Here is a 22,067-nt window from a genome sequence, read left to right on the forward strand (position 1 = left end):
ACAGGTCCCGCTGTGTAATCCTTTGTTCTCTGCTGCCGATTAATCTCCCCCCTCCATAGGTTACACAGGGCCCGACTGATGTAAGAGTCAAGATTTCCTGATAATGAGCAGTGAATGAGAGAGAGGGGGGGGGGGACCTGGGGAAAGTCTTTTTGAATGCAGATAAATATATATATTCCCCACCCCTTAAAAGCCTAATTACATAGAGCACTTATCACTAATAAACATTTGTTTCCATCAAAGAGCAGTAACATATTGACTAGTCTCGGTAAGTTTTGCTAATAAATTGTATGATAACGCTGTTTATGACCTCAGTATACCATATACCCCACCTGATGTAAGGATGTGAAAATTCCAGGGTAAAAGCTCCAGCAAGATGGAAGGCCGTCATCTGTATCTGCAGGTAAAATCACAAAGGGAAAAAGCACCAAATGTATGTTATCCATGCATATGTGAAGCCTAAGGTCCCTGCCTGTGCTGGCACACATTTTCAGACTTCAGGCAAGTGAAACTGGCCCAGCATATTTGGTCCGCCAACCACGCACGCAGTAGTTTATAATACAGGTAAAAAAAAGTTTAAACCCCCAAATTAACAATTGCTTTTTTCTTTTTAATTCCTCCTACACTACATTTTATAGTACAATGAACGGTACTCAGTACAAATTGGTCCTGCAAAATGCAAGCATTGTCCCATCTAATAAAGGCACATTGATGCCAAGCAAGCAACACAGAACATTGAAGCTGCTGCCCCTTAAACCAGCTGATTTGCAAAGATGCCAGGAATCGCTCCCCACTGATCGATGTCCTATCCCCAGCCCGTTAAAGGAGTTGTCCAGGATGAGAAAAATCACAGCTATTTTCTTGCAAAAACTGCACCACCCCTGTCCTCAGGTTGTGTGTGTTTATTATAATTCAGCTGAGGACAGGAGAGGACGAATCCAAATCTAAAATTATTTTCTATAAAAAAAGAATTGAAAGTTATATAGATGTCTCTATATAATGTATTACTATTCTGTGCAGTTCTGTCACACTGGTAGCTGATTGACATCCAAGAAGTGAATAAAACTGGCCTCCCTGTGATCCACTTTGTCTCCTGCTCACCCCTACAGGAGACAAGGACCATGTGACCTCCGTCTTGCATTCAGTTTGTTTGCTAAGCAAAGATTGAGGATGCAGACATGACAGTGGGTAGGGACTGCCAGGATGTCTGAAGGCTGACGGGGCATAGGCGGGGTTACAGGGATGGGAGAAAAAGAGCATTCTCAGCCTGCACCGCAAAGACTACTGGGAAATGTGGTCTGACAGCAGTGCACGAGAAAAGGAACAGCAAGAGAGATGGAGCAGGCAAAATACTGCATCAGAGGAGTGGAACTACTGTGCAACCACATGAAGAGTGTCAGAGGAAGATAGGTAAGAACCTTGCATTGTTTGGAAGTTTTTATTTTTTACAAGGCTGCCCACGAGTTTCCGTAAATTTATCCTGACAAGAGATGAGTGAACCTCGATTGTGCAGAATTTGATTACCGATGGCTTAAGAAGTTGGATGAAGCCCTAAGGCTGCCGGGAAAACATGGATACAGCCATAGGCAATAGGCCCTATCCATGTTCTTCAGGATTCCTTAGGGCTGTGTATGAACATTGGCCGTTGTTTGACATGTTCACCTGGCCAATACTGCAGTATCATCCTGAGGAACATCACTTTATTTTAATTGGAATGGGAAAACATTCGGGTGTGCCCGCACTCCAATTTGCCATAGACCACACTACATAGCACAGGCTATCTTGTATGGCTGCTGTTCACTGAATAGCGGCCATATACAATAGACCTGTCAATTATTTTGTGCAGCCGCAGAGAACTACGGCCTTAGTGTATATAGGGTGTATACATTTTGGCCATTGTTCCATACACTGTTATGCAATTAAGGAGTGCTGTTTAACAACGGCCACAGTTTAATAGCCAAATACAGTGTGTGAACATGGCCTTAGCCAGGATACAACATGGTAAGTCATTTATTCCGTCTAAACACACGACCTTCCAATGAGTTTCTGTCGCAACAAAGATGACCATCCTAAGACAACAGGAATGTGACATTGTTATTATATTTATTGCAGACTAAGTGCCAAACAGTTCTTTTATTGCAGAAATCATAGTATAAGCGATTTTAAGAAACTCTGTAATAGGTTATCAGCCAAAAAAGCCTCCTTCTGTACTCAAGAAGCAATCTCCCAGCCTCCCCCCCTGACTTCTTATCTGTGCATTATCAGGCAAACACGTCTTCATTACAGAGAAGCCAGTGAAGACGGGCTCTGCTCTCTCCATTGTAAGCCTATGAAGGGGGGAGGGGCCGAGGGAGATGAGGGAGCAGGAAGAGGGTGACATGAAGGTCAGCTGTTTGTAGACTCTCTGGGCACCTAAAACGCTAAATTCAGGTGTCAGAAAGGTCAGTGCTTATCTATGAACTTACTGAGAGAAGATTGCAGGGTGTTGTGCTGTGCAGGACTGCTCCGTGCTCAGTCACTCCTAACAGCCCCTCCCTCTCCATAGCCACATAATGGAGACAGAAATCCTGCTTCATTTGATGTGAGGGGGGAGGCTGGGAGATTGCTTTTTTAGTACAGAAGGAAACTCTTTTAGTACATAAAACCTATTACAGAGTTTCTTTAAATCGCTTGTACTGTTGATATTTAATGTTTTTTAAAAAATGGCCCTGAAATGACAGTTACGCTTTAAACATACAAAAGAAAAACTTTATTCCTGCTCTGGAACCAAGTATTTACATCTGGATACAGAGGTCAGATGGTAACCATGTTAATATATGTTGCTTTATACAGTATATATAAACTGAAGTGTCATCAGGTCATATTGGAAACTAACAATAGTAACAGCAATGGAATGTCATACAAAAAAATAAAAGTATTTGTCAATTGGAAACATAAAGGTTCAATTCTTAAAGTAATCTATAAGTGCATCCATAAGTTCCTGCTTTTTTCCACCCTTCAACCCAAAAGTACGACACAATTCCTTCAACACGGGTACGGTGAGTTTTCCCAGTGTTCCATTCTTGATGTGGGCTCTGAGATCTGCTTCAGAAATGGAGGTTTCGGTCTTGGCTTTCTTTACTGCTTGGTTCCCATCACCACCTAGAAAAAGTGAGACACAATTTAAAGGAATTATTCAGGATTAGAAATCAAACAGAGATACTTTTGTTGTAAAAAGATCACCACCCCTGTCCTCAGGTTGTGTGTGGTATTACAGTTCAGCTCCATTCATTTCAATAGAACTAAGCTGCAAAACCTGTACCCAAACAGGGGAGGCGCTGTTTCTGGAAGAAAGCCGCTAGGTTTTTCTAAGCCTGGATAAACCCATTGATGGAATATCCTCATCTCACAATGTAATGATATACAAGAATGTCTATATACCATAACATGCTTGGCGGAGGTGTGACTTATGGGATCCCCCACCAAACTTCAGAAGGATTTGTAACACACAGTGGTAATTCCTGGTCACTATCTGTGCAGGGGAGCTACAATACAGGCCTATATCAAATAAAAGAACAAAAACCATCAAATATAATATTAAAGAGAACAATCACTCAGATTTTCCTGTAACACTACTAGCAGCACCCAGAAGATGTGCTAAAACGCTGCCTTACCATGTGCCCTCAGTCTTCTGTAATAACTTGAGCTGCCGAAATTCGGTCTAGTATTCCGATGCACGCCAGTACTGCATTCAATGCAATACCAATAAACCATTAAACTACATGTGCTGGTTTTCTCACCTTGTTTTCTTTTCACGGCTTTGCCTTCAGGGTTATATCCAGGAGGGTAAACTAATTCTTTGAACTCTTCTGCCAGAGAGCCCAATCGATTATCTATCATGTCTGTCTTTGGTACTGGAAAAAAACATGTTAGAGTGTCATGGCAAATACAAACCCTACGACGACTTGGGACAAAATGTATTTTTAATATGTTATTTCATAAGCAAAGTTAGACAAATTCCTAATGTACACTAGTTAGGGGAAATGCACATATACTGCTATTTCCCTCAATTTAGTGGATCAGACAGGCTTCAATTTCTCAACAACAACAAAAAAGTGATGTCACGACCCAGTCTATACCTGAAGGGTCCAGCAGGGTGCGCAGTATATGTAGAAATTACATGTAAATGGTAAGTTATAATTTTTTACATGTACATATACTGCGCCCCCTCCTGGACCCTTCAGGTATAGACTGGGTTGAGACATCACATCATTTTTTTTAAAGAAATTGAAGCCTGTCTGATTGAGGAAAATAGCACTATATGTGCATTTCCCATAATTAGTGTATAACATGGCTTTCTTTCTTCCAGAGACAACACGACTCTTGTCTCCATCTGGGTGTGGGGTTTTTCAGCTCAGTTCCATTGAAGTCAATGGAGCTGAATTGTAATACCGCACACAACCTGAGGACAGGAATGGTGCTGCTTTTGCAAGAAAGTAGCTGTGTTTTGTCTAATACTGGATGACCCGTTTAAAGTCATGGCGATCGAGCACCCACATGAGCTGCGTTTCCACCATCACCAGTGATGATAAAATAAGTATCTTCATGCTCATGTAATACATAAAGCATGTCACTTATACCACATTAGGATAATAGATCAATGAGGAGGAAGCCAGGTAAATCTTACATGTTAGATCTTCAATAGGTTCTGGCTCCATCAAATCGAGGGCGAGGGCTTCCAGGTTACGGAAATGTTGTTGTAGTACAGGGTTCTCAAATGCGTCACTCCTAGACAGTCATGAAATTAATGGGTTGGTAAGAAGAGTGGGGGCAAAATATTATACTGTGCATACATGTCTCATGGCAAATATTAAAACATATCCATTCATACTGTATGTAACATGACTAAAACCACACAATGTATACCTCCAGCCAGAGATGAAAAAAAATAACAATCAACTATGTATTGTTTTAGTCACACGTTTCGCATTCGCAGTGGATTTCCCGCTGCAGCAAAATCCACTGCGATATGCGGTACAGTTATGCCCTATGGCTCTGCATTCTCGCAGCGGATTTTTAATGCGTTGCGGCAGGACAGTGCACTACTTGGCTAAGAGGGACATCCAGACGGCGGGAGCCCCCAAAGCAAGCTGGAACTTGGAACAGGTACAGCATGCTGCGGCCGACGCGGGGTTAAAGGGGCGGTCTCCTTACATACTTACAGCGGGATGTCAACCTCGCTAAGAGTATGTCTTCTCATAGAAACTACAGGCAATGGATCCGCAGCGGCTTTCACTGCAAATGATCTGCCCTGTGTGTTTGTAGCCTAAAGAGGTATTGTGATCTCAGCTTGTTATCCCCTATTTGTAGGATGGGAGATAACAAGCTGATCACTGGGAGGGTCCAACCGTAAAGATCCCCACTGATCCAACCACCTGCAATAACCTCACCATGCTTGTGTGACCACCTTAGCCTACGCTTCATTCATTTTCTATGAGTCTGCCACATATTTCTCAGTGCTGAACTAGTATGCGTTCATTGGCCCCATACAGTTCAAAATTAGGTAAGTGCTCCTTTCATTGCAGGATGATTGAGTCTCCGCTCTCAGGATCAGTGGGGGTCCAGGTATGGATAGGGGATAACAAACTAAGGTAGGAATATCTCTCTGAATGAGATCCCTCTAGTCTCCTCCTGCAGTATTGTACTGTAAAGTTGTCACCAGAATATCAGTTTCTAATCACAGTCAATGGAGGCACAAGAGCTGTATCCATAATTGTTCATCAACACTTTTTCCAACACAAGTGGCCATTGTTCGTATCAGAAAAGTGAGAGAGATTTTCAAGTCAGATTCTACTTTACTATTCCGGCTCCTATCTAACAGTGATGCACTAATATCCACCCCAACATACCTGTACTTAAATCTCAGCTTATGGACAATCGCCTTCATCTTATCCACCTGCTCTTCGCTAGGAGGAATCACCTCGGGGTAGTCTAGTTTGCGAATATCATCGGCATATGGCAAGTAAATGAGATTGAAACCTAAATCAGGAATATTAGTGTTACTGCTGTGTTATTTCTCATTTCTCATCAACAAAGAGACAAGAACATAGAATAGCATGAGCAGAAAAGAATAAAAAGTGCTCTTTTTATTACTAACCAGAGTATACACCAACATTACAGCCTAACATTGTATAGATTCCCGAAATAGCTCTGACTCATAGATACATGGAGAAAGGTGTTTGGGATAAATGGCATCAAAATGTTTCCAGAAAATCCTGAAGTCTTGTAAGTTGAGGTGTGCAACCACCATGGATAAGACTACAGATGATCGATTAGATAGAGATCTAAGGAACTTGGAGGCCAGGTCACCACCTTAAACTCTACGACATGTTCCTCAGACCTTTCCTAAACACTTTTTGCAGTTGGCTGGGGTGGTATTCTGCTGCTGGAAGAAGGGATGGACTTGGACTGTACAATGGTAAGGTAGGTGGTACGTGGAGCAGTAACATCCACATGATGACAGGATTCAGCAGAACGTTGCCCAGAGCATCACACTTCTTCCCAGAATGCATCCTGGTGCCATCTCTTCCTCAGGGACCTGTCCATCAGTGTGATGCAGCAGACCAAGTTGCCTTTTCCTATTGATCCATGGTGCAGTTCTGATGCTCATGTATCAATTGTAGGCACTATTTGTTGGTGAAAAGGGGTCATTCATGGGGACTCTGACCAGTCTGTGGCCCCATACACGACAAGCTGCAATGCCTTGGATGTTCTGACACCTTTCTATTATAGTCACCTGGAACTTTTCTGCAATTTGCTCTACAGCAGCTCTTCCTTGGGAGTTTTCCCCCACTTTCCACAAACACAATAAGTCTTGGGCTCTTGTTACCTTTCTCTCTCTATATATATATATAGGGCATACAGCAGCTGATAATGACTGGAGGACTGGAGATAATTTTAATAAAAGTAAATTACTAATTTCTGTCACTTCCTGGCGCTAGTTGATTTGATTTTTGATTTGAGTTGATTTTTTTTCCGCTGGAGTTGCCCTTCAAGCGTTAAGTTCCATTCGACTTCAAAAGGTATAATTACCTTTTATAGGGAGTCTGACATTTCTAGATCATATTCAAAGCTCAAGTGTCAGAGGCTGTGTTGAGCCGCAGCATGCACGCCATATCCCTTCCTCCCCCATCCATTCCTGCCTTGACTAACTGACATACAAGGCTTATTTTCCAGCACATCAATCAGGCAAGGCAGGGAAGGGAGAAGCCATGCATGCTGCAGCTCAGCTCTGTCTCTTTGACACAAGATCTCTAAGCAGGATCTAGAAGTGACAGATTTCCTTATCCTCCCAGTCTGTTTTTAGAGTATGGGAGAAAATGGGAGCCTCTAAAGGACAAATACACAAGCACTGCAGAACATACAGATTTAAGGCTTAACACCAAATTTAAGTACCGTAATTTACTCACCTGGAGGTTTCACCTGTACATTTTCATCATCAAGTTTCTCTTCTTGTGGGACTAATGCCACAAAGCGAGGTGGTGTATTTCGGCGGGGAGTATACCTACAAATAGCCATCACTTGTCGTTCCAGGCATTTAATGAGCAGAGCCTGGAATAATGTGCTGCTACCTAAAGAGAAAGAATATTTGGTATCATATACAAGCAGGTACACTGCTATAACATTGGTTCTGTGCATTGCACTATGCATACACGTAATGTAAATGACTGCCAGCTAACACCTGTGATATGCAGGAGATAGTATGGGACTGTGTATTTAGTGTAATATACATGGAGTATGTATATGGCCGTCTTTTCTATTAGTATCCAGGATCCCCAGTAGGTGACGCTCTTATTTCTCTGTATCCGGTATAGGACTTACCACTGACCAGTGACTCCTCTGGATAAACAAACTTTGCCGGCTGGATGAAATGATGCGTCTTCAGCAAAATGACAGGCTTAAAGCCAATGAGCACAAGGCTCGGATCGTCAAACCTCTTCAGCTCTTCTGTCTCCTCCTTCTCCAGCACAATCTGCCGGTTACCATATGTCTGGCCACAGAGAAATGAGTGAGAGACTGTGAGGGGTATTTCCCGAAGTGTCTATATCATTGCGCTTTCGCCATCACCTTACATACCTGAGCTTTCTTTGTGTCGCTAGGAAGCAGAAGGCTACCTGTATCCTTGTTGAATACTCTTGTCTTAGTTTTTACAGGCTCGTTGGTGTCTCGATACAGCTTTACAGGGGCTGGCTTGTTAGCTTTTTGGATCAAGCTGTATATTCCCACGGTAAGGTAGACGTCATCAGCCAGCTTTAGAGGGAGTCTGCAATGAGGAAAACCATTAGAACACTACTAGTATTACAGTGTAAGGTTTACACACACAGTACGGACAACAGCTATTGTTTGGTACTCAAAAACAATGGCCGTTGTTGCACTGAAATCAATGCAGAACGGATGGAAATAAATATGTCAATTATTTTCACGGTCCTAGCGAACAATAGTCGTTGTTCAATACACTGTGTGAACGGCCGCTGTTTGCACTGACTTGAACGCAACGCTCAGTATGAACAAAAAAGACTGTTTTTAACGGCAAACGACGGTTCTTTTCGTTAAAAAATAGGTTAAGTGAACATAGCCTAAAAGTGTTTTTGGTGTGACGGTAACTAAGTGAATGCAACGGATTAGATCCGAGCAGAGGGAGGAAAAATTACTTAAAGGTGTAGTATATCTGGGTCAATTGCAAAGGGGTTATCCAGTGTTAGAAAAACATGGCCACTTTCTTCCAGAGATAGCACCACTCTTATCTCCAGTTCAGGTGTGGTCTGCAATTTAAGGGGTTATTCAGCGCTACAAAAACATGGCCACTTTTTCCCCTCTCTCCAGATTGGGTGGGGTTTGGAACTCAGTTCCATTGAAGTAAATGGAACTTAATTGCAAATCACACCTGAACTGGAGACAAGAGAGGGGGAAAAGTAGCCATGTTTTTGTAGCGCTGGATAACCCCTTTAAACTCAATTCATTTCAATGGAACTGAGTTGCAAAACCTGCACCCAAACTAGAGACAAGAGTGGTGCTGTCTCTGGAAGAAAGAGGCCATGTTTCTCTATGATATTCATGATATACCTTTCATTTTTGTGATTTTATCTACACAAAACAGTGAAGTTTACTGATACCTAATGTTTAGTTCATGCAACCTGCAAGGCTTATAATACATTTTTTGATGTCCTGGTTGCCGCTATGGTAAGTGTCAAGTAGACGGGTTCTTTTAGTTAGGTACCCAGATCTCTCTGTTTTGAGCACTTTACTTGCCCCTCCTCTCACCTCTGATTGACAGCTCTAGTGGTTTCCTGATTGGACACTATAGTTGTGCAGTGATTGGTGGCAATGGGCAATGATGTGTTTTTCTGATTTGTGTTTTCATGATTCTCTCTGATAATGCATGACGTCTTGTGCCATGAACAGGCACTGTATGGACTGTAGGCTATTAGCACAGGACAAGAGGTGTCAAAATGAATACACAAGTTTTAAAAGAAGTCGTAGTGTGCAGTGGGTATCTCACAGGTGCACAGTGGGAGAGGTCTGTAACATTGTATGATGTTGCTGGAAGTCCCATAGACTTGTATTGCCATGCAAGTCTATGAAACTGCTGACAATTTCAAAAGTGAAAGTAAATTGTTGGCCCTCTACCTGCACAATGATCTCTTCTTGTTTTCCTTGGCTCGCACTTTCCTCATGAGGTCATCTAGCTTTCTGGAAGCTTTAAACTGTACGCCAAGGTCTTCATCATCATCGATATTTATGATCTCACGATAGAACCGAGAGACGTCAAAACCGCCTTTTTTTTCGAGATGCATGAGGTCCAAGAAAATCCCTTAAAAAAAACCACAAACATCTGTTTAGAAATTTGCCGCGTCTCTAGATTGTAACCACATAGATAACTTTTCTGAAATGATCAAACCATGCAAACAGAAAACTTATAGCCGTACCCAGTTCCCGCAGGTCCTTCGCCTTGGTCACGGCCTGTGTGATTTTGGCAGAATCCCCGGCGTGCGGATTATCCTCGTTGGTGAACAACATTATTCTCTTGTGACTCATTTTCATCTTGACGTTGCTGAAGAGATTTGTGCAGTGCCAGAGAGCCTCCCCCAGCGAGAATTCCGATGAGTGGCCGATGGTTTCAGAGAAGTACTCTCTTCCCTTCTCTTCTCTGTATTTATCCAAATCCAAGACTCGCTTTGCACCTATATTCACATACAGCAACAAGTAATGACCCAGAGCCAAGCTACATTTATAATACATGAAAGCTTACAATCTACTGTAAAGAGGCCAGATAATTTCTAGTCACAACAGGAACGTCACAATGGAGGGACAAAGGAGCAGTGAGATATCCAGGATACGCATGCAAGACAGGATAGCTGACTAGAAAACCATCCAATGCCTAGAATGTATTGTATGCATGTACTATCAATAGAACAGGCGCAAGATACCAGCAGGGGGGCAGACTATTACCTTGTCAGCTATCATGCCTCATTAAAGGGGTAGTCTGGTTAAAGTATTATTCTTTCAAACCAACTGGTTTCAGAAAATTATATAGATTTGTAATTTACCTCTATTTAAAAATCTCCAGTCTTCCAGTACTTATCAGCTGCTTTATGACTTGCAGGCAGTAGTATATTTTTTCCAGTCTGACAAAGTGCTCTCTGCTGCCACCTCTTAACAGGGACTGTCCACAGCAGTAGCAAATCCCCATAGAAAACCTCCCCTGCACTGGACAGTTCCTGACACAGACAGAGGTGGCAGCAGAGAGTACTGTGTCAGACTGAAAAGAATACACCACTTCCTGCAGGACGTACCGCAGCTGATAAGTACTGGAATAAAAATCAGGCGTTTTTCCACAGACTTTAATGTAGCACATTATTAGATTATAAAGACTGACACACTTTCCCCTTATTTTACTGCCTATTTTGCTTTTATTTTACTTTACGTGCATGTAGCCTAAATGTGAACATATTTGGTAGAACTATGGGGGTGATTTATCCAACATGATGTAAAGTGAAACTGGCTCAGTTGCCCCCAGCAACCAATCAGATTCCACCTTTCATTTTCCAAAGAGTCTGTGAGGAATGAAAGGTGGAATCTGATTGGTTACTAGGGGCAACTGAGCCAGTTTCACTTTACACCGTGTTTGATAAATCTCCCCCATTATAGGTGTATAAATAGACAATAACATTAGATTCTGCAGGCCTAAACACATCAGAATGAAGATGGCCACTGTGATGTCACGTTACTGCTCAGTCTGTTACATATCCCATCTTGGTATAACCCTCTTACCTGGTGTATCCAAATCATGAAGAACATAAATGTGTTTAAAAACATCGGAGCTTTTGCTTTCCTTAGTGCCAAAGAAAACCACTGCCAGGAGATCGCGGTCACTGCTGATGATCTTGCTGGTATACACACTGCGGATACACTAAGACACATCCAAAGGCAAAACAGTGATAAGTGCGGGATGGTCATACGTCGGCATTGTCATTTATACATCTCTGCATTTTGAGAACCATAACATATAAAGAGAATACCTCTTTTTTATAATTTATCGTACAGTATAAATAACATTTTATTCTGAGTTTTATCTCATTTATGCCAATAACGTTTATTCCTCTCAAAAGAGTTAAAGCGACTCTGTACCGACAATCTGTCCCCCCCAAACCACTTGTACTTTCGGATAGCTGCTTTTAATCCAAGATCTGTCCTGGGGTCCGTTCGACAGATGATGCAGTTATTGTCCTAAAAAAACTTTTTAACTTGCAGCCCTGTGTCAAACTGGCATGGCCAGGAGTGTCTGTGCCCAAGCCTTGCACCGCCCCTCTGACCCTCCTCCGTCCCTCCATTAGAAATGTCCTGGCCAAGATTTCTCTTATTCACCACCTGTCTGAGCACTGCACATGTGCTGGATCGCTAAGGCACCTGTGCACTGTTAACACAAGTGATGACTAGAAAAAATACTGCCCAGGGCATTCCTAATGGTGAGGAGGGCGGGTAGGAGAGATGGAGAGGTGGTGCAAGCCTAGGGCACAGACACTCTAGGCCACACCAATTTGACGCAGGGCTGCAAGTTTAAAAGTTGTTTTTTTAGGACAATAACTGCATCAACTGCCGAACGGACCCCAGGACAGATCTTGGATTTAAAGCAGCTGGTTTGGGGGGTCAGATTATGGGTAAAGAGTCGCTTTAAGACGTCTTGTTTGCAGGACAAGTTATATTTTTCAATGGTTCCATTTTGGGGCGATTCTTTTAATTTTTTTTTTACCCACTATGGGGCTTGACTGGACAGTTTTCTGATGGCACATGTAAAGCTATGTTACCATCTGAAAAGCAGCCTACATCTAAGGTATACACCTATGTACTGCAAGGAACTGAACACAGTCTATGACAGAGTAGGTGTTTTACAGATAGACAGGGCCTGACACGAGAATACACATGGCCACCATCCATAAAATGGCTAAATGAGAAGCATGCTTCATTTTAAAAATATGTGCATACTTTACAAAACCACCTGAATGTCCACTTAAAGGGGTACTCCAGGTAGGAAGCGCTCTTTCAGCAACAGACAATGATGCCCACTTACCTCCCTGGCTTCAGCACTGGGGCCTGCATCATGCTGCTCCAGTCCTTGGGTCTCCCAGCCGCTCATGTCTCAGAGGGAACTTTAGATGTTGGCAGGCCTGTTCAGCCATTCAGCGCATGGAGCGGAGTGCCGCCTCTGCTGATGAATGGCTGGGTGGGCCTGACAACATTTCAAGGTCCCTCTGAGACGTGAGCAGTCAGGAGACCCAGGGGACTGGAGCAGCATGATGCAGGCCCCAACACTGGAGCTGGGAAGGTAGTGGGCACCATTGTCCATTGTTGAAAAAACACCTTCCACCCGGAGTACCCCTTTAAAATAACACTGGCTCTGTATCATGGGGGGATAGATATGGAAGTGATACGGATAAGGACCAGAGTGCAAGCGGCAGATCCTTACTTGCAGAGCAATGTCAAACGGCGGTAAATCATCATCACTCAGGCTCTTAAACATTTGTTTAGACGCATCAACGAGGAAGATGAGACAGTCCCGGCCTCCGTAGCGAAACTCTTGTCCAACAAAGGAACACAAACAAAAAGTAAAAATGACTGTTCTGCACAAGTAAACGCACAAACACATAAAGAAACACGTAAAGAAAAATAATAAAACCATTAAATGCTGAATCTGCAGTGTGCACTTTAATATAAAACAAGCCCAAAAACAACTCACATGTAGGTGTGTACAAGAACACAATACTGCTTTATAGCACTGTCCCTGGAATCAGTGGCATAACAGGCCCCCATAGGTATAAGGTGGTCAAAGCCATTCAGAGGAAGAGTCTGTTATGTGAATGGGGGGTGCGCATGATGAACGTAAAGATCAAATCCCTTGGTTCTTTAAGTGTACAAAAGCTTTCAGACAAGATGACTAGTCATAGTGACACGTCCAAAAATTGTGATCGGTGGGGTCTGGCTGCTAAGATCCCCCCCCATCAATAATTTGAACAAAGGGACAAAAGTGGCAATTGAGTCTGCTGGGCTTTCTTTGGAAAGCTTAGCACATGCAGTTTATGGCTATGTTCACACTTAAGTCCCTATTACATGGGGCAATGTAGAGAGCAAGCGAGAGGCGACCTGTCAGGTCAGAGCTCGCTTGCTCCTCGTTCCCATTCCACTAATATATGTAACACAACTACTAAATGGTACAAACAAATATAAAGCTGGGTTCACACCACGATTGTGTGCCTGTACTGGTCAGTAACCTGTCAAACTAAAACACCAATGTATCTGTGCTCAGACAGGCATTGGCCCACAGACCCAAAAAGTTGGTTTACTGCAATTTTGAGTCTGGCCCCTAAACATGTATATAATTGGAAAATGACCCAAATTCACTAGCTGAGGCTTAGAAAAACATAGCTGCTTTCTACCAGGACCAGCACCCCTCCTGTCCTCAGTTTGGGTGTGGGGTTTTGCAGCTCAGTTTTATTGAAGTGAATGAAGCTGAGTTGTAATACCCCACACAACAATGAACACGAGTGGTGCTGTTTTTGCAAGAAAGTAGCCGTGCTTCTTCTAATCCTGGACAACCCCTTTAAAGTCTATGGGGCCAATGCCTGTCTCTGCACAGTGAGGGCACAGCTGTGGTGTGAAATCTCACCTGGTGGATGCATGGCCGTCGGACTTTCCAATCCTTAGAATTTGTATGAAGACAAACTGGAGAAGGTCAGCATCTCCATATAAAATTCATTTATTGATCTAGATCATGTGCTTTGCATGTTCATGTACAGTTTTTCTTTTGGACATTTTCTAAGAATTTTATGGAATTTCTATAAATGGATTTTATATGGAGATGCCGACCTACTTTAGTTTGTCGTCAACTCACCCTAACCTTTCCAGCAGAAATCCTTACCGCCAGGTTCCCCTTCTCCTTCTTCCTGTTCTTCATCCTCATCACCCTCTTCTTTATCATAGAAGGATTTCCATTCAGCCATTATTTCAGATATCTGCAAGGAAAAGACAATGATAAACTTATACAAAGTTATTGAAACTGGACCAAACCGTGTAAATAAAATACTGTCAGCTAAACAAGAAAATATGTCTAACATAAGAAAAGTCAGGGATTTTAATGAAAATTTCCACTTCTCCACTAAACCTGGCCGTTCCAGTGTCTGTAAGCTTTTATCAGACTGAAGAAGTTATGAGTCTCCTTGAGGAAAGAACCAATAGGCATGTGTGGTCTCACAGGCCATGCAATGCTCCAGAGGAAAAACATGAGCACATTAGCTCTCTTCCAGAAGAGAAACAGCTTACTCATCCTCTGTGCCAATCCCATGCAGTTAGTAGTTAGACCATCATCCTAATTGGGCGGTTTGGAGCACTGTGGGCGGAGCTACAGCCCGCAGATCTGCCCCAAGGCGGCTCACCTGCCGCCTGATTGGTGTTCTGGGGGTGGTAGCCCCACCCACAATGCGCCAAAATACCCATATAGTAGGGCTGGGCGATTAATCGAATTAATTCGATTAATCGTCCAGAACGTTGAAATCGATTTGATTTTTTGTGAAAATCGTAAATTCGATTTTCACAAAAAATCATTTCGGGCTGCGGTGCCGGGGAGAAGCTGAGAGAAGGGGGGTTGCGGTGCGGGCCGGCGGGAGAGCTGTGGAGGGGCGGTGTGGGTGAGCGGGGAGAAGATGCTGGAGAGGGGCGGTGCAGTGCCGGCGGCCTCCAGCCACTGACAGCGCCGCCGCTGATCTGCCCCCGCCCCTTCCACTGAGCGTCCCACTCCCCTCCCGGCCAGATATGGAGGTCCCGGGTCTGTGGAGGAGGAGGCCGCAGGGACTACAGTAGGTGGTGATCGCGGCGCTGCTCGTCCTGGAGCTATACAGCGGGATCGGGGGGCTCGGTGCAGACCCCCGTTCCCGCTGTATAGCTCCGTGACCTGCAGCTATGCGATCACCACCTACTGTAGTCCCTGCGGCCTCCTCCTCCACAGACCCGGGACCTCCATATCTGGCCGGGAGGGGAGCGTGTGTGTGGAGGTGAGAGGAGGAGGAGATGTATGTGCCCTCCTGCTCCAATCACCTCCAGCTGCACCAGTCACCCCCCAATCCCCTCATTGTTCCCTCAGTGTCCCCCCCCATTCCCATTCAGTGTCCCCCCCCCAGTCCCCTTCAGTGTCCCCCCCCAGTCCCCTTCAGTGTCCCCCCAATCCCCTCATTGTTCCCTCAGTGTCCCCCCCCCAGTCGCCTTCAGTGTCCCCCCCCAGTCCCCTTCAGTGTCCCCCCCGTCCCCTCATTGTTCCCTCAGTGTCCCCCCCCAGTCCCCTCAGTGTCCCCCCAATCCCCTCATTGTTCCCTCAGTGTCCCCCCCCAGTCCCCTTCAGTGTCCCCCCCCAGTCCCCTTCAGTGTCCCCCCCCAGTCCCCTTCAGTGTCCCCCCCGTCCCCTCATTGTTCCCTCAGTGTCCCCCCCCAGTCCCCTCAGTGTCCCCCCAATCCCCTCATTGTTCCCTCAGTGTCACCCCCAGTCCCCTTCAGTGTCCCCCCCAGTCCCCTTCAGTGTCCCCCCCAGTCCCCTTCAGTGTCCCCCCCAGTCCCCTTCAGTGTCCCCCCCCAGTCCCCTTCAGTGTCCCCCCCCAGTCCCCTTCAGTGTCCCCCCAGTCCCCTTCAGTGTCCCCCCCATCCCCTCATTGTTCCCTCAGTGTCCCCCCCCGTCCCCTTCAGTGTGTCCCCCCCCCGTCCCCTTCAGTGTCCCCCCCAGTCCCCTTCAGTGTGTCCCCCCCAGTCCCCTCAGTGTCCCCCCCAGTGTCCCCCCAGTCCCCTTTAGTGTCCCCCATTGTCCCTCCAGTCCCCCAGTGTCACCCCAGTCCCCTTTAGTGTCACCCCAGTCCCCTTTAGTGTCACCCCAGTCCCCTTTAGTGTCACCCCAGTCCCCTTTAGTGTCCCCTATTGTCCCTCCAGTCCCCCAGTGTCACCCCAGTCCCCTTTAGTGTCACCCCAGTCCCCTTTAGTGTCACCCCAGTCCCCTCAGTGTCCCCCCCAGTCCCCTCAGTGTCCCCCCAGTCCCCTCAGTGTCCCCCCAGTCCCCTCAGTGTCCCCCCAGTCCCCTTTAGTGTCCCCCATTGTCCCTCCAGTCCCCCAGTGTCACCCCAGTCCCCTTTAGTGTCACCCCAGTCCCCTTTAGTGTCACCCCAGTCCCCTTTAGTGTCCCCCAGTGTCACCCCAGTCCCCTTTAGTGTCACCCCAGTCCCCTTTAGTGTCACCCCAGTCCCCTTCAGTTTTACCCCAGTCACCCCTCATCTATACCTGTACTACTACACCCCTTATCCACTATACCTCCACTCCTACACCCCCTATCCACTATACCTCCACTCCTACACCCCCTATCCACTATACCTCCACTCCTACACCCCCTATCTACTATACCTCCACTCCTACACCCCCTATCCACTATACCTCCACTCCTACACCCCCTATCCACTATACCTCCACTCCTACACCCCCTATCCACTATACCTCCACTCCTACACCCCCTATCCACTATACCTCCACTCCTACACCCCCTATCCACTATACCTCCACTCCTACACCCCCTATCCACTATACCTCCACTACTACACCCTACGTAGATGGAGGCACAAACATATATGGGGCCTCTGTTACACTGGAAATCAATACAGTTGTTGTCTAAAATATTAAAATAGTATCTGATGCTGCAGGGAGAAAATGTTCTGTTTATTTAGCAAAAAAGGAAAAAAATCGAGATTTAAATCGAGAATCGTCAAAAAATTTAAAAAAATCGAGATTTTATTTTTTGCCCATATCGCCCAGCCCTACCATATAGCATAAGGATCTAACTACTAGGTGCAAAGGAACAGCACAGAGGATAAAGGTAAGAGAAATACCTTAATCCTCCGTGTCACGTGCACAAAAGGGCATAGCAGCAGATTGGATTTGCCTAACCTGTTAATAGTTTCTCTTTAAGGGTACAAACACACTTGATGTATCCGGCTTGCTTCAGCGGTTCCCTGCACGTCCCGCCTGGCCAATCAGTGCGCTGCCCCGCCGCAGCGCATTGATTGGCCGAGCGGGACGTGAAGACACCGGGAACCGCCGAAGCAAGCCGGGGCTGGGATCAGGTGAAGTATTAGCTCCGGCAGGCGGGGGGTTAATGGGGCAGGCTGCGGACAAACTCGCAGCAGGATGTACATCCCTGCTGCGAGTTGGTCTGCTATTGAGTAAACAGGGACGGGATCTGCAGCGAGAAACTCACTGCGGATGTCAAGTGTGTTTGTACCCTAAGGGTACAAACACTCACGACTGATCCGCAGCGGATCCCTGCCCAGTAATCTCTATGGGCAGACATATTCGCAGCAGGATTGACATCGAATTCGCAGCGAGAAAGCAGCTGCGGATCAGTCGTGTGTGTTTGTACCCTAAGAGTCTTGTACTTGTGTAGAGAGGAGTCACTGTAGTTGCTGCAATTTTTACTTGTTGAGGTTAAAATTGTAGCGACATCAAAGCATGAATGTTGTGATTCTTTATTACAAAAACAAAATTCTGACATGACAAAATGAAGAGACCCTAGAGGGAGATGAATACTTTCAGCCTGTGTTACATGTACAGAGGATCTTACATTGTGCATTGTAAGGGTGTGTTCACACTGAGTAAATCAGACGGAATTCCTGTCTGCCTCACTGTGTCATAGCCTGTCTATGGGAGAGCACACACTCCTCTGCTGCTGCCGCTCTCCACTCAAAGAAGTGACACGTCACTTCTTTGAGAGGAGAGCCGTGGCAGCGGAGGAGCGTGCGGTCTGCCATAGAGAAGCAGTGAGGCAGAGTTCCGCCACGAAATTCTGTCTGATTTAATCAGTGTGAACATACCTTAAAGGCTAAAAAAAAATAACATTCTGCAAAACATAAAGTAACTGTAACCAGATCCCTCAGTAAAGTGATCTGTCTCAAGACTGAGCAACCTCTCCAGCAGGTGTAACAGGAGTTCAGCAAAGATTCACCAAACCAGGATCTACCGAATCCAGTGTTGATTTTTTATTCTTGTCCTTTCATTTTCCAAAATTCTCTCAGCTCCAAGCAGGAAGCGCTGGGAGCATAGCCTGTCAGGATCAGATGTTGTGTGTGTACATGAGGGGTAGCACGTTTTTCATTAGTTTACCCTTCTACAAGCTTCCTCTGTAACTTTCAGTTGTCTGCGATCTATTACCCTTTAAAGTCATCTGGGCGGGGAGATGGGTCTCTCTGCTTGGGGAGAGAGCTAACGCTCACTGACAGCTCCTGGGGTCTCTCTGCCTCCCTCCAGCTGCCCCTCCTCTCTTCATAGACTTCTATTGGCATCATGGAACTCAATACCTTCTTTAAAGGGGTTATCCAGCATTAGAAAACACAACAACACAACTCTGGTCTCCAGGTAGGGCTGGGCGATATTGGCCTAAATCAATATCGCGGTTTATCGCATATGTAGCTGCGGTAACGATAATTGGAAGATAACTATGAAACGCCCCCTTTGTAAGACACACCCCTTTACAAGCCACACCCACTTGGCCGTGCCAAACTGGGGATAGTTTGTTTCAATAAAGTTAAAAAAAAGTACAGTAACTCAATGAGCACCAACCCGCACACTACAGGACGTGTATACACAGGTATATAGCTATGTACTATAGGTACCCAGAGTACATATGATGGGTATGTAGTATGTATAGGTGACAGTACAAAGGCACTGTTATGGGGACATTATGAGTGGCACATTATAGGAGGCTGTAGATGGCACTGCACTGACACGCTGTGAAGATATCTATCTATCTCCTATCTCTCACTCTCCTATCTATCTATCTCCTCTACTATACGGGGAGGCGGGCAGCGGTGTATGGGTATACAGGGGGGCGGGCAGGGGTGTATGGGTACACAGGGGGGCGGGCAGGGGTGTATGGGTATACAGGGGGCGGACAGGGGTGTATGGGTATACAGGGGGGCGGGCAGGGGTGTATGGGTATACAGGGGGCGGGCAGGGGTGTATGGGTATACTGGGGGGTGGGCAGGGGTGTATGGGTATACAGGGGGGCGGGAAGGGGTGTATGGGTATATAGGGGGGCGGGCAGGTGTGTATGGGTATACAGGGGGCGGGCAGGGGTGTATGGGTATGGGACACTGAGGAATATTCTCCCCTGGACCCTGCTGCTTCTCCACTTCCCGTGTGCACACCGGCGGCCCTGCACACACAGGACATTAACGTGCAGCGCTCACCGGACGGGGGGTTATTGTCCCCAAAAGTTATACAAATCCCCAATATACACTTATTACAGGAAATGATTATAAAGTGCTTTTTTCCCTGCACTTACTACTGCATCAAGGCTTCACTTCCTGGATAACATGGTGATGTCACTTCATGGATCACATGGTGATGTCACTTCCTGGATAACATGGTGATGTCACGACCCGACTCCCAGAGCTGTGGGGGCTGTTGCTGCTGGAGAGGATGATGGCAGGAGGACACTGAGGGACACAGGGCACCGGAGGGACACTGAGCATCCCCCTGCCATCATCCTCTCCAGCAGCCACAGCCCACACAGCTCTGGGAGTCGGGTCGTGACATCACCATTTTATCCAGGAAGTGACATCACCATGTTATCCAGGAAGTGAAGCCTTGATGCAGTAGTAAGTGCAGGGAAAAAAACACTTTATAAGCATTTCCTGTAATAAGTGTATATTGGGGATTTGTATAACTTTTAGGGACAATACAAAATTTTCGCCGGACTTCTCCTTTAAGCTCCATTCCCTTTAATGAAACCGAGTAGCAAAACCTGCTCCCAAACTGGAGACAAGAGTGGTGCTGTCCCTGGAAAAAAGTGGCCATGTTTTCCTAATGCTGAATAACCCCTTTAATCTCACAATTATCACTGATCATGGGGTAATGGACAAGGTACATTAAAGTGTCATTGTCATTTCACAAAACTTTTGGCAAGTCACAGTGACAAGTGAAAAGTTTTGACCAGTCCAGGTCTGAGTGTTCAGACCGATTGGGAGATAGAGCCGGGAGAAGACCACACTAAGTGCGGTTCTCTCCCAGCTCTGTATCACGTGATCAGTCAGACTTCTCAATCAGGCTCCATTATAAGTCCAACTGATCAAGAGACACAGAGCCAGGAGAGGACCACGCTTAGCACGGTATCAACCGATGGGTATGGGTCTGAAGACTTGGATAGATCAAAACTATTGACCTATCTCTATAACATGTCAAAAGTTTTGTGAAACGACAGAGACACTTTACGTTGTAAAGCCCCTTTAAGACTGTGCAAGTCCAGCCCCAGGGTGAGAGTTAATGTTCCCTAAAAGCTCCTATAGCCTATTTCTCTGGCTGCATCCTCCCCCTCTTCATAGACTTCTATAGGCAGCATGTAATTCTATCCCTCTGTGCACCTGATGGCCCTTTATGGAACTGACTTGAGCTGTATTCTAGTGAATGATGATTTAGGAGAGGAGAGAAAGAGGCCCGTTTTTCTGATAAGATATATTACAGTAAGTTTCTTATATTTGCTTGTACTAATGACTTATATAACGTTAGTTGAGACTACAGTGTAATGAAGGCAGGCAGAGCGCCATCTTTTGGCAGAAGGAGGGAAACTTCGCATTAGGCTTGTTATGCTCTGGTTATCGCGGTTATAACGTTACACGTGACTCCAGTAAGTCATGCTTTGCATTGTTGTGGGGGATATTATTACTATAATCGCACAGAGTTATATTATAACAATACCTCAGTTATATTATTACAATACCTCAGCGCAGCCCCCACTTCCCGCTAATCACACAACCTCGCGTTCTTTCCTTCCCGGTTAAACTTAGAGACTCTGAGCCGCATACGTCATCACTCCGCGCCGTTACTTAGTGGGCGTGGCATGATGTATCAACACGTTTACTGCCCAACAGTTCGCAACTCCTATTGGTCATGACAGTGCAAGTGGGCGTGGTACATCCCTACATTCTCTGGCCTCTGTGTTGTGGCTTTCTTGCCGGTCTCTGTGATTGGCTGGCCTCACCGCAGTGGGCGTGTCTGGCTAGGGTAAGCCCCGCCTTGTGTTGCCGGGCTGTCAGACGGGATCCCCGGGCCGTGGTGAACTGTACGGATTGTAGTGTCAGCATGGAGCAAGCTGAGGGCCCGCAGCCGGTGCAGCTGTACGTGTACGACCTCTCTCGGGGCCTGGCCCGCCGCCTGAGCCCTGTCATGCTGGGTATGTTGTGTCACCTCTGTGTATGGATCTGTATAGCTGTCACTTTACTGTAACCTGGTAATAAGCTGATTGCATTCACTGCTGCTGCTCTATACTGCCACCTACAGGCATAGAGGGTGAATGGCAGGTGAGGGAAAATCCTAGAAATTATTTATTTCCGTCCTTCTTCTAGGTAAGCAGCTAGAAGGCATCTGGTAAGTGGCCACCTTCTCTAACATGTTGTTATGTCCCTATAGGGCACTGAGGTAAGTTTCTCACCTTCATTCTCAGTGCAGTTTTCCTGTAC

The 22,067-nt window shown here is 45.8% G+C and overlaps 1 protein-coding gene across 1 annotated transcript; it reads right to left on the bottom strand.

The window, feature by feature from the left end:
• Positions 1-2,733: 2,733 nt before the first annotated feature.
• Positions 2,734-21,434, bottom strand: LOC138780359 (X-ray repair cross-complementing protein 6-like). Its single transcript, XM_069956697.1, has 13 exons — positions 21,329-21,434; positions 14,453-14,546; positions 13,004-13,113; positions 11,311-11,449; positions 9,966-10,220; positions 9,667-9,850; positions 8,116-8,302; positions 7,861-8,029; positions 7,449-7,610; positions 5,889-6,018; positions 4,667-4,767; positions 3,780-3,893; positions 2,734-3,141 (listed from the first exon to the last, which is right to left on the bottom strand). The coding sequence occupies exons 2-13, from the start codon at positions 14,532-14,534 to the stop codon at positions 2,942-2,944; spliced, it is 1,833 nt and encodes a 610-aa protein (XP_069812798.1). The 5' UTR covers positions 14,535-14,546; positions 21,329-21,434; the 3' UTR covers positions 2,734-2,941.
• Between the last annotated feature and the right edge of the window lie 633 nt (positions 21,435-22,067).

Source organism: Dendropsophus ebraccatus, unplaced genomic scaffold, assembly GCF_027789765.1.
Source record: "Dendropsophus ebraccatus isolate aDenEbr1 unplaced genomic scaffold, aDenEbr1.pat pat_scaffold_819_ctg1, whole genome shotgun sequence".
Taxonomy (NCBI): Eukaryota; Metazoa; Chordata; class Amphibia; order Anura; family Hylidae; genus Dendropsophus; species Dendropsophus ebraccatus.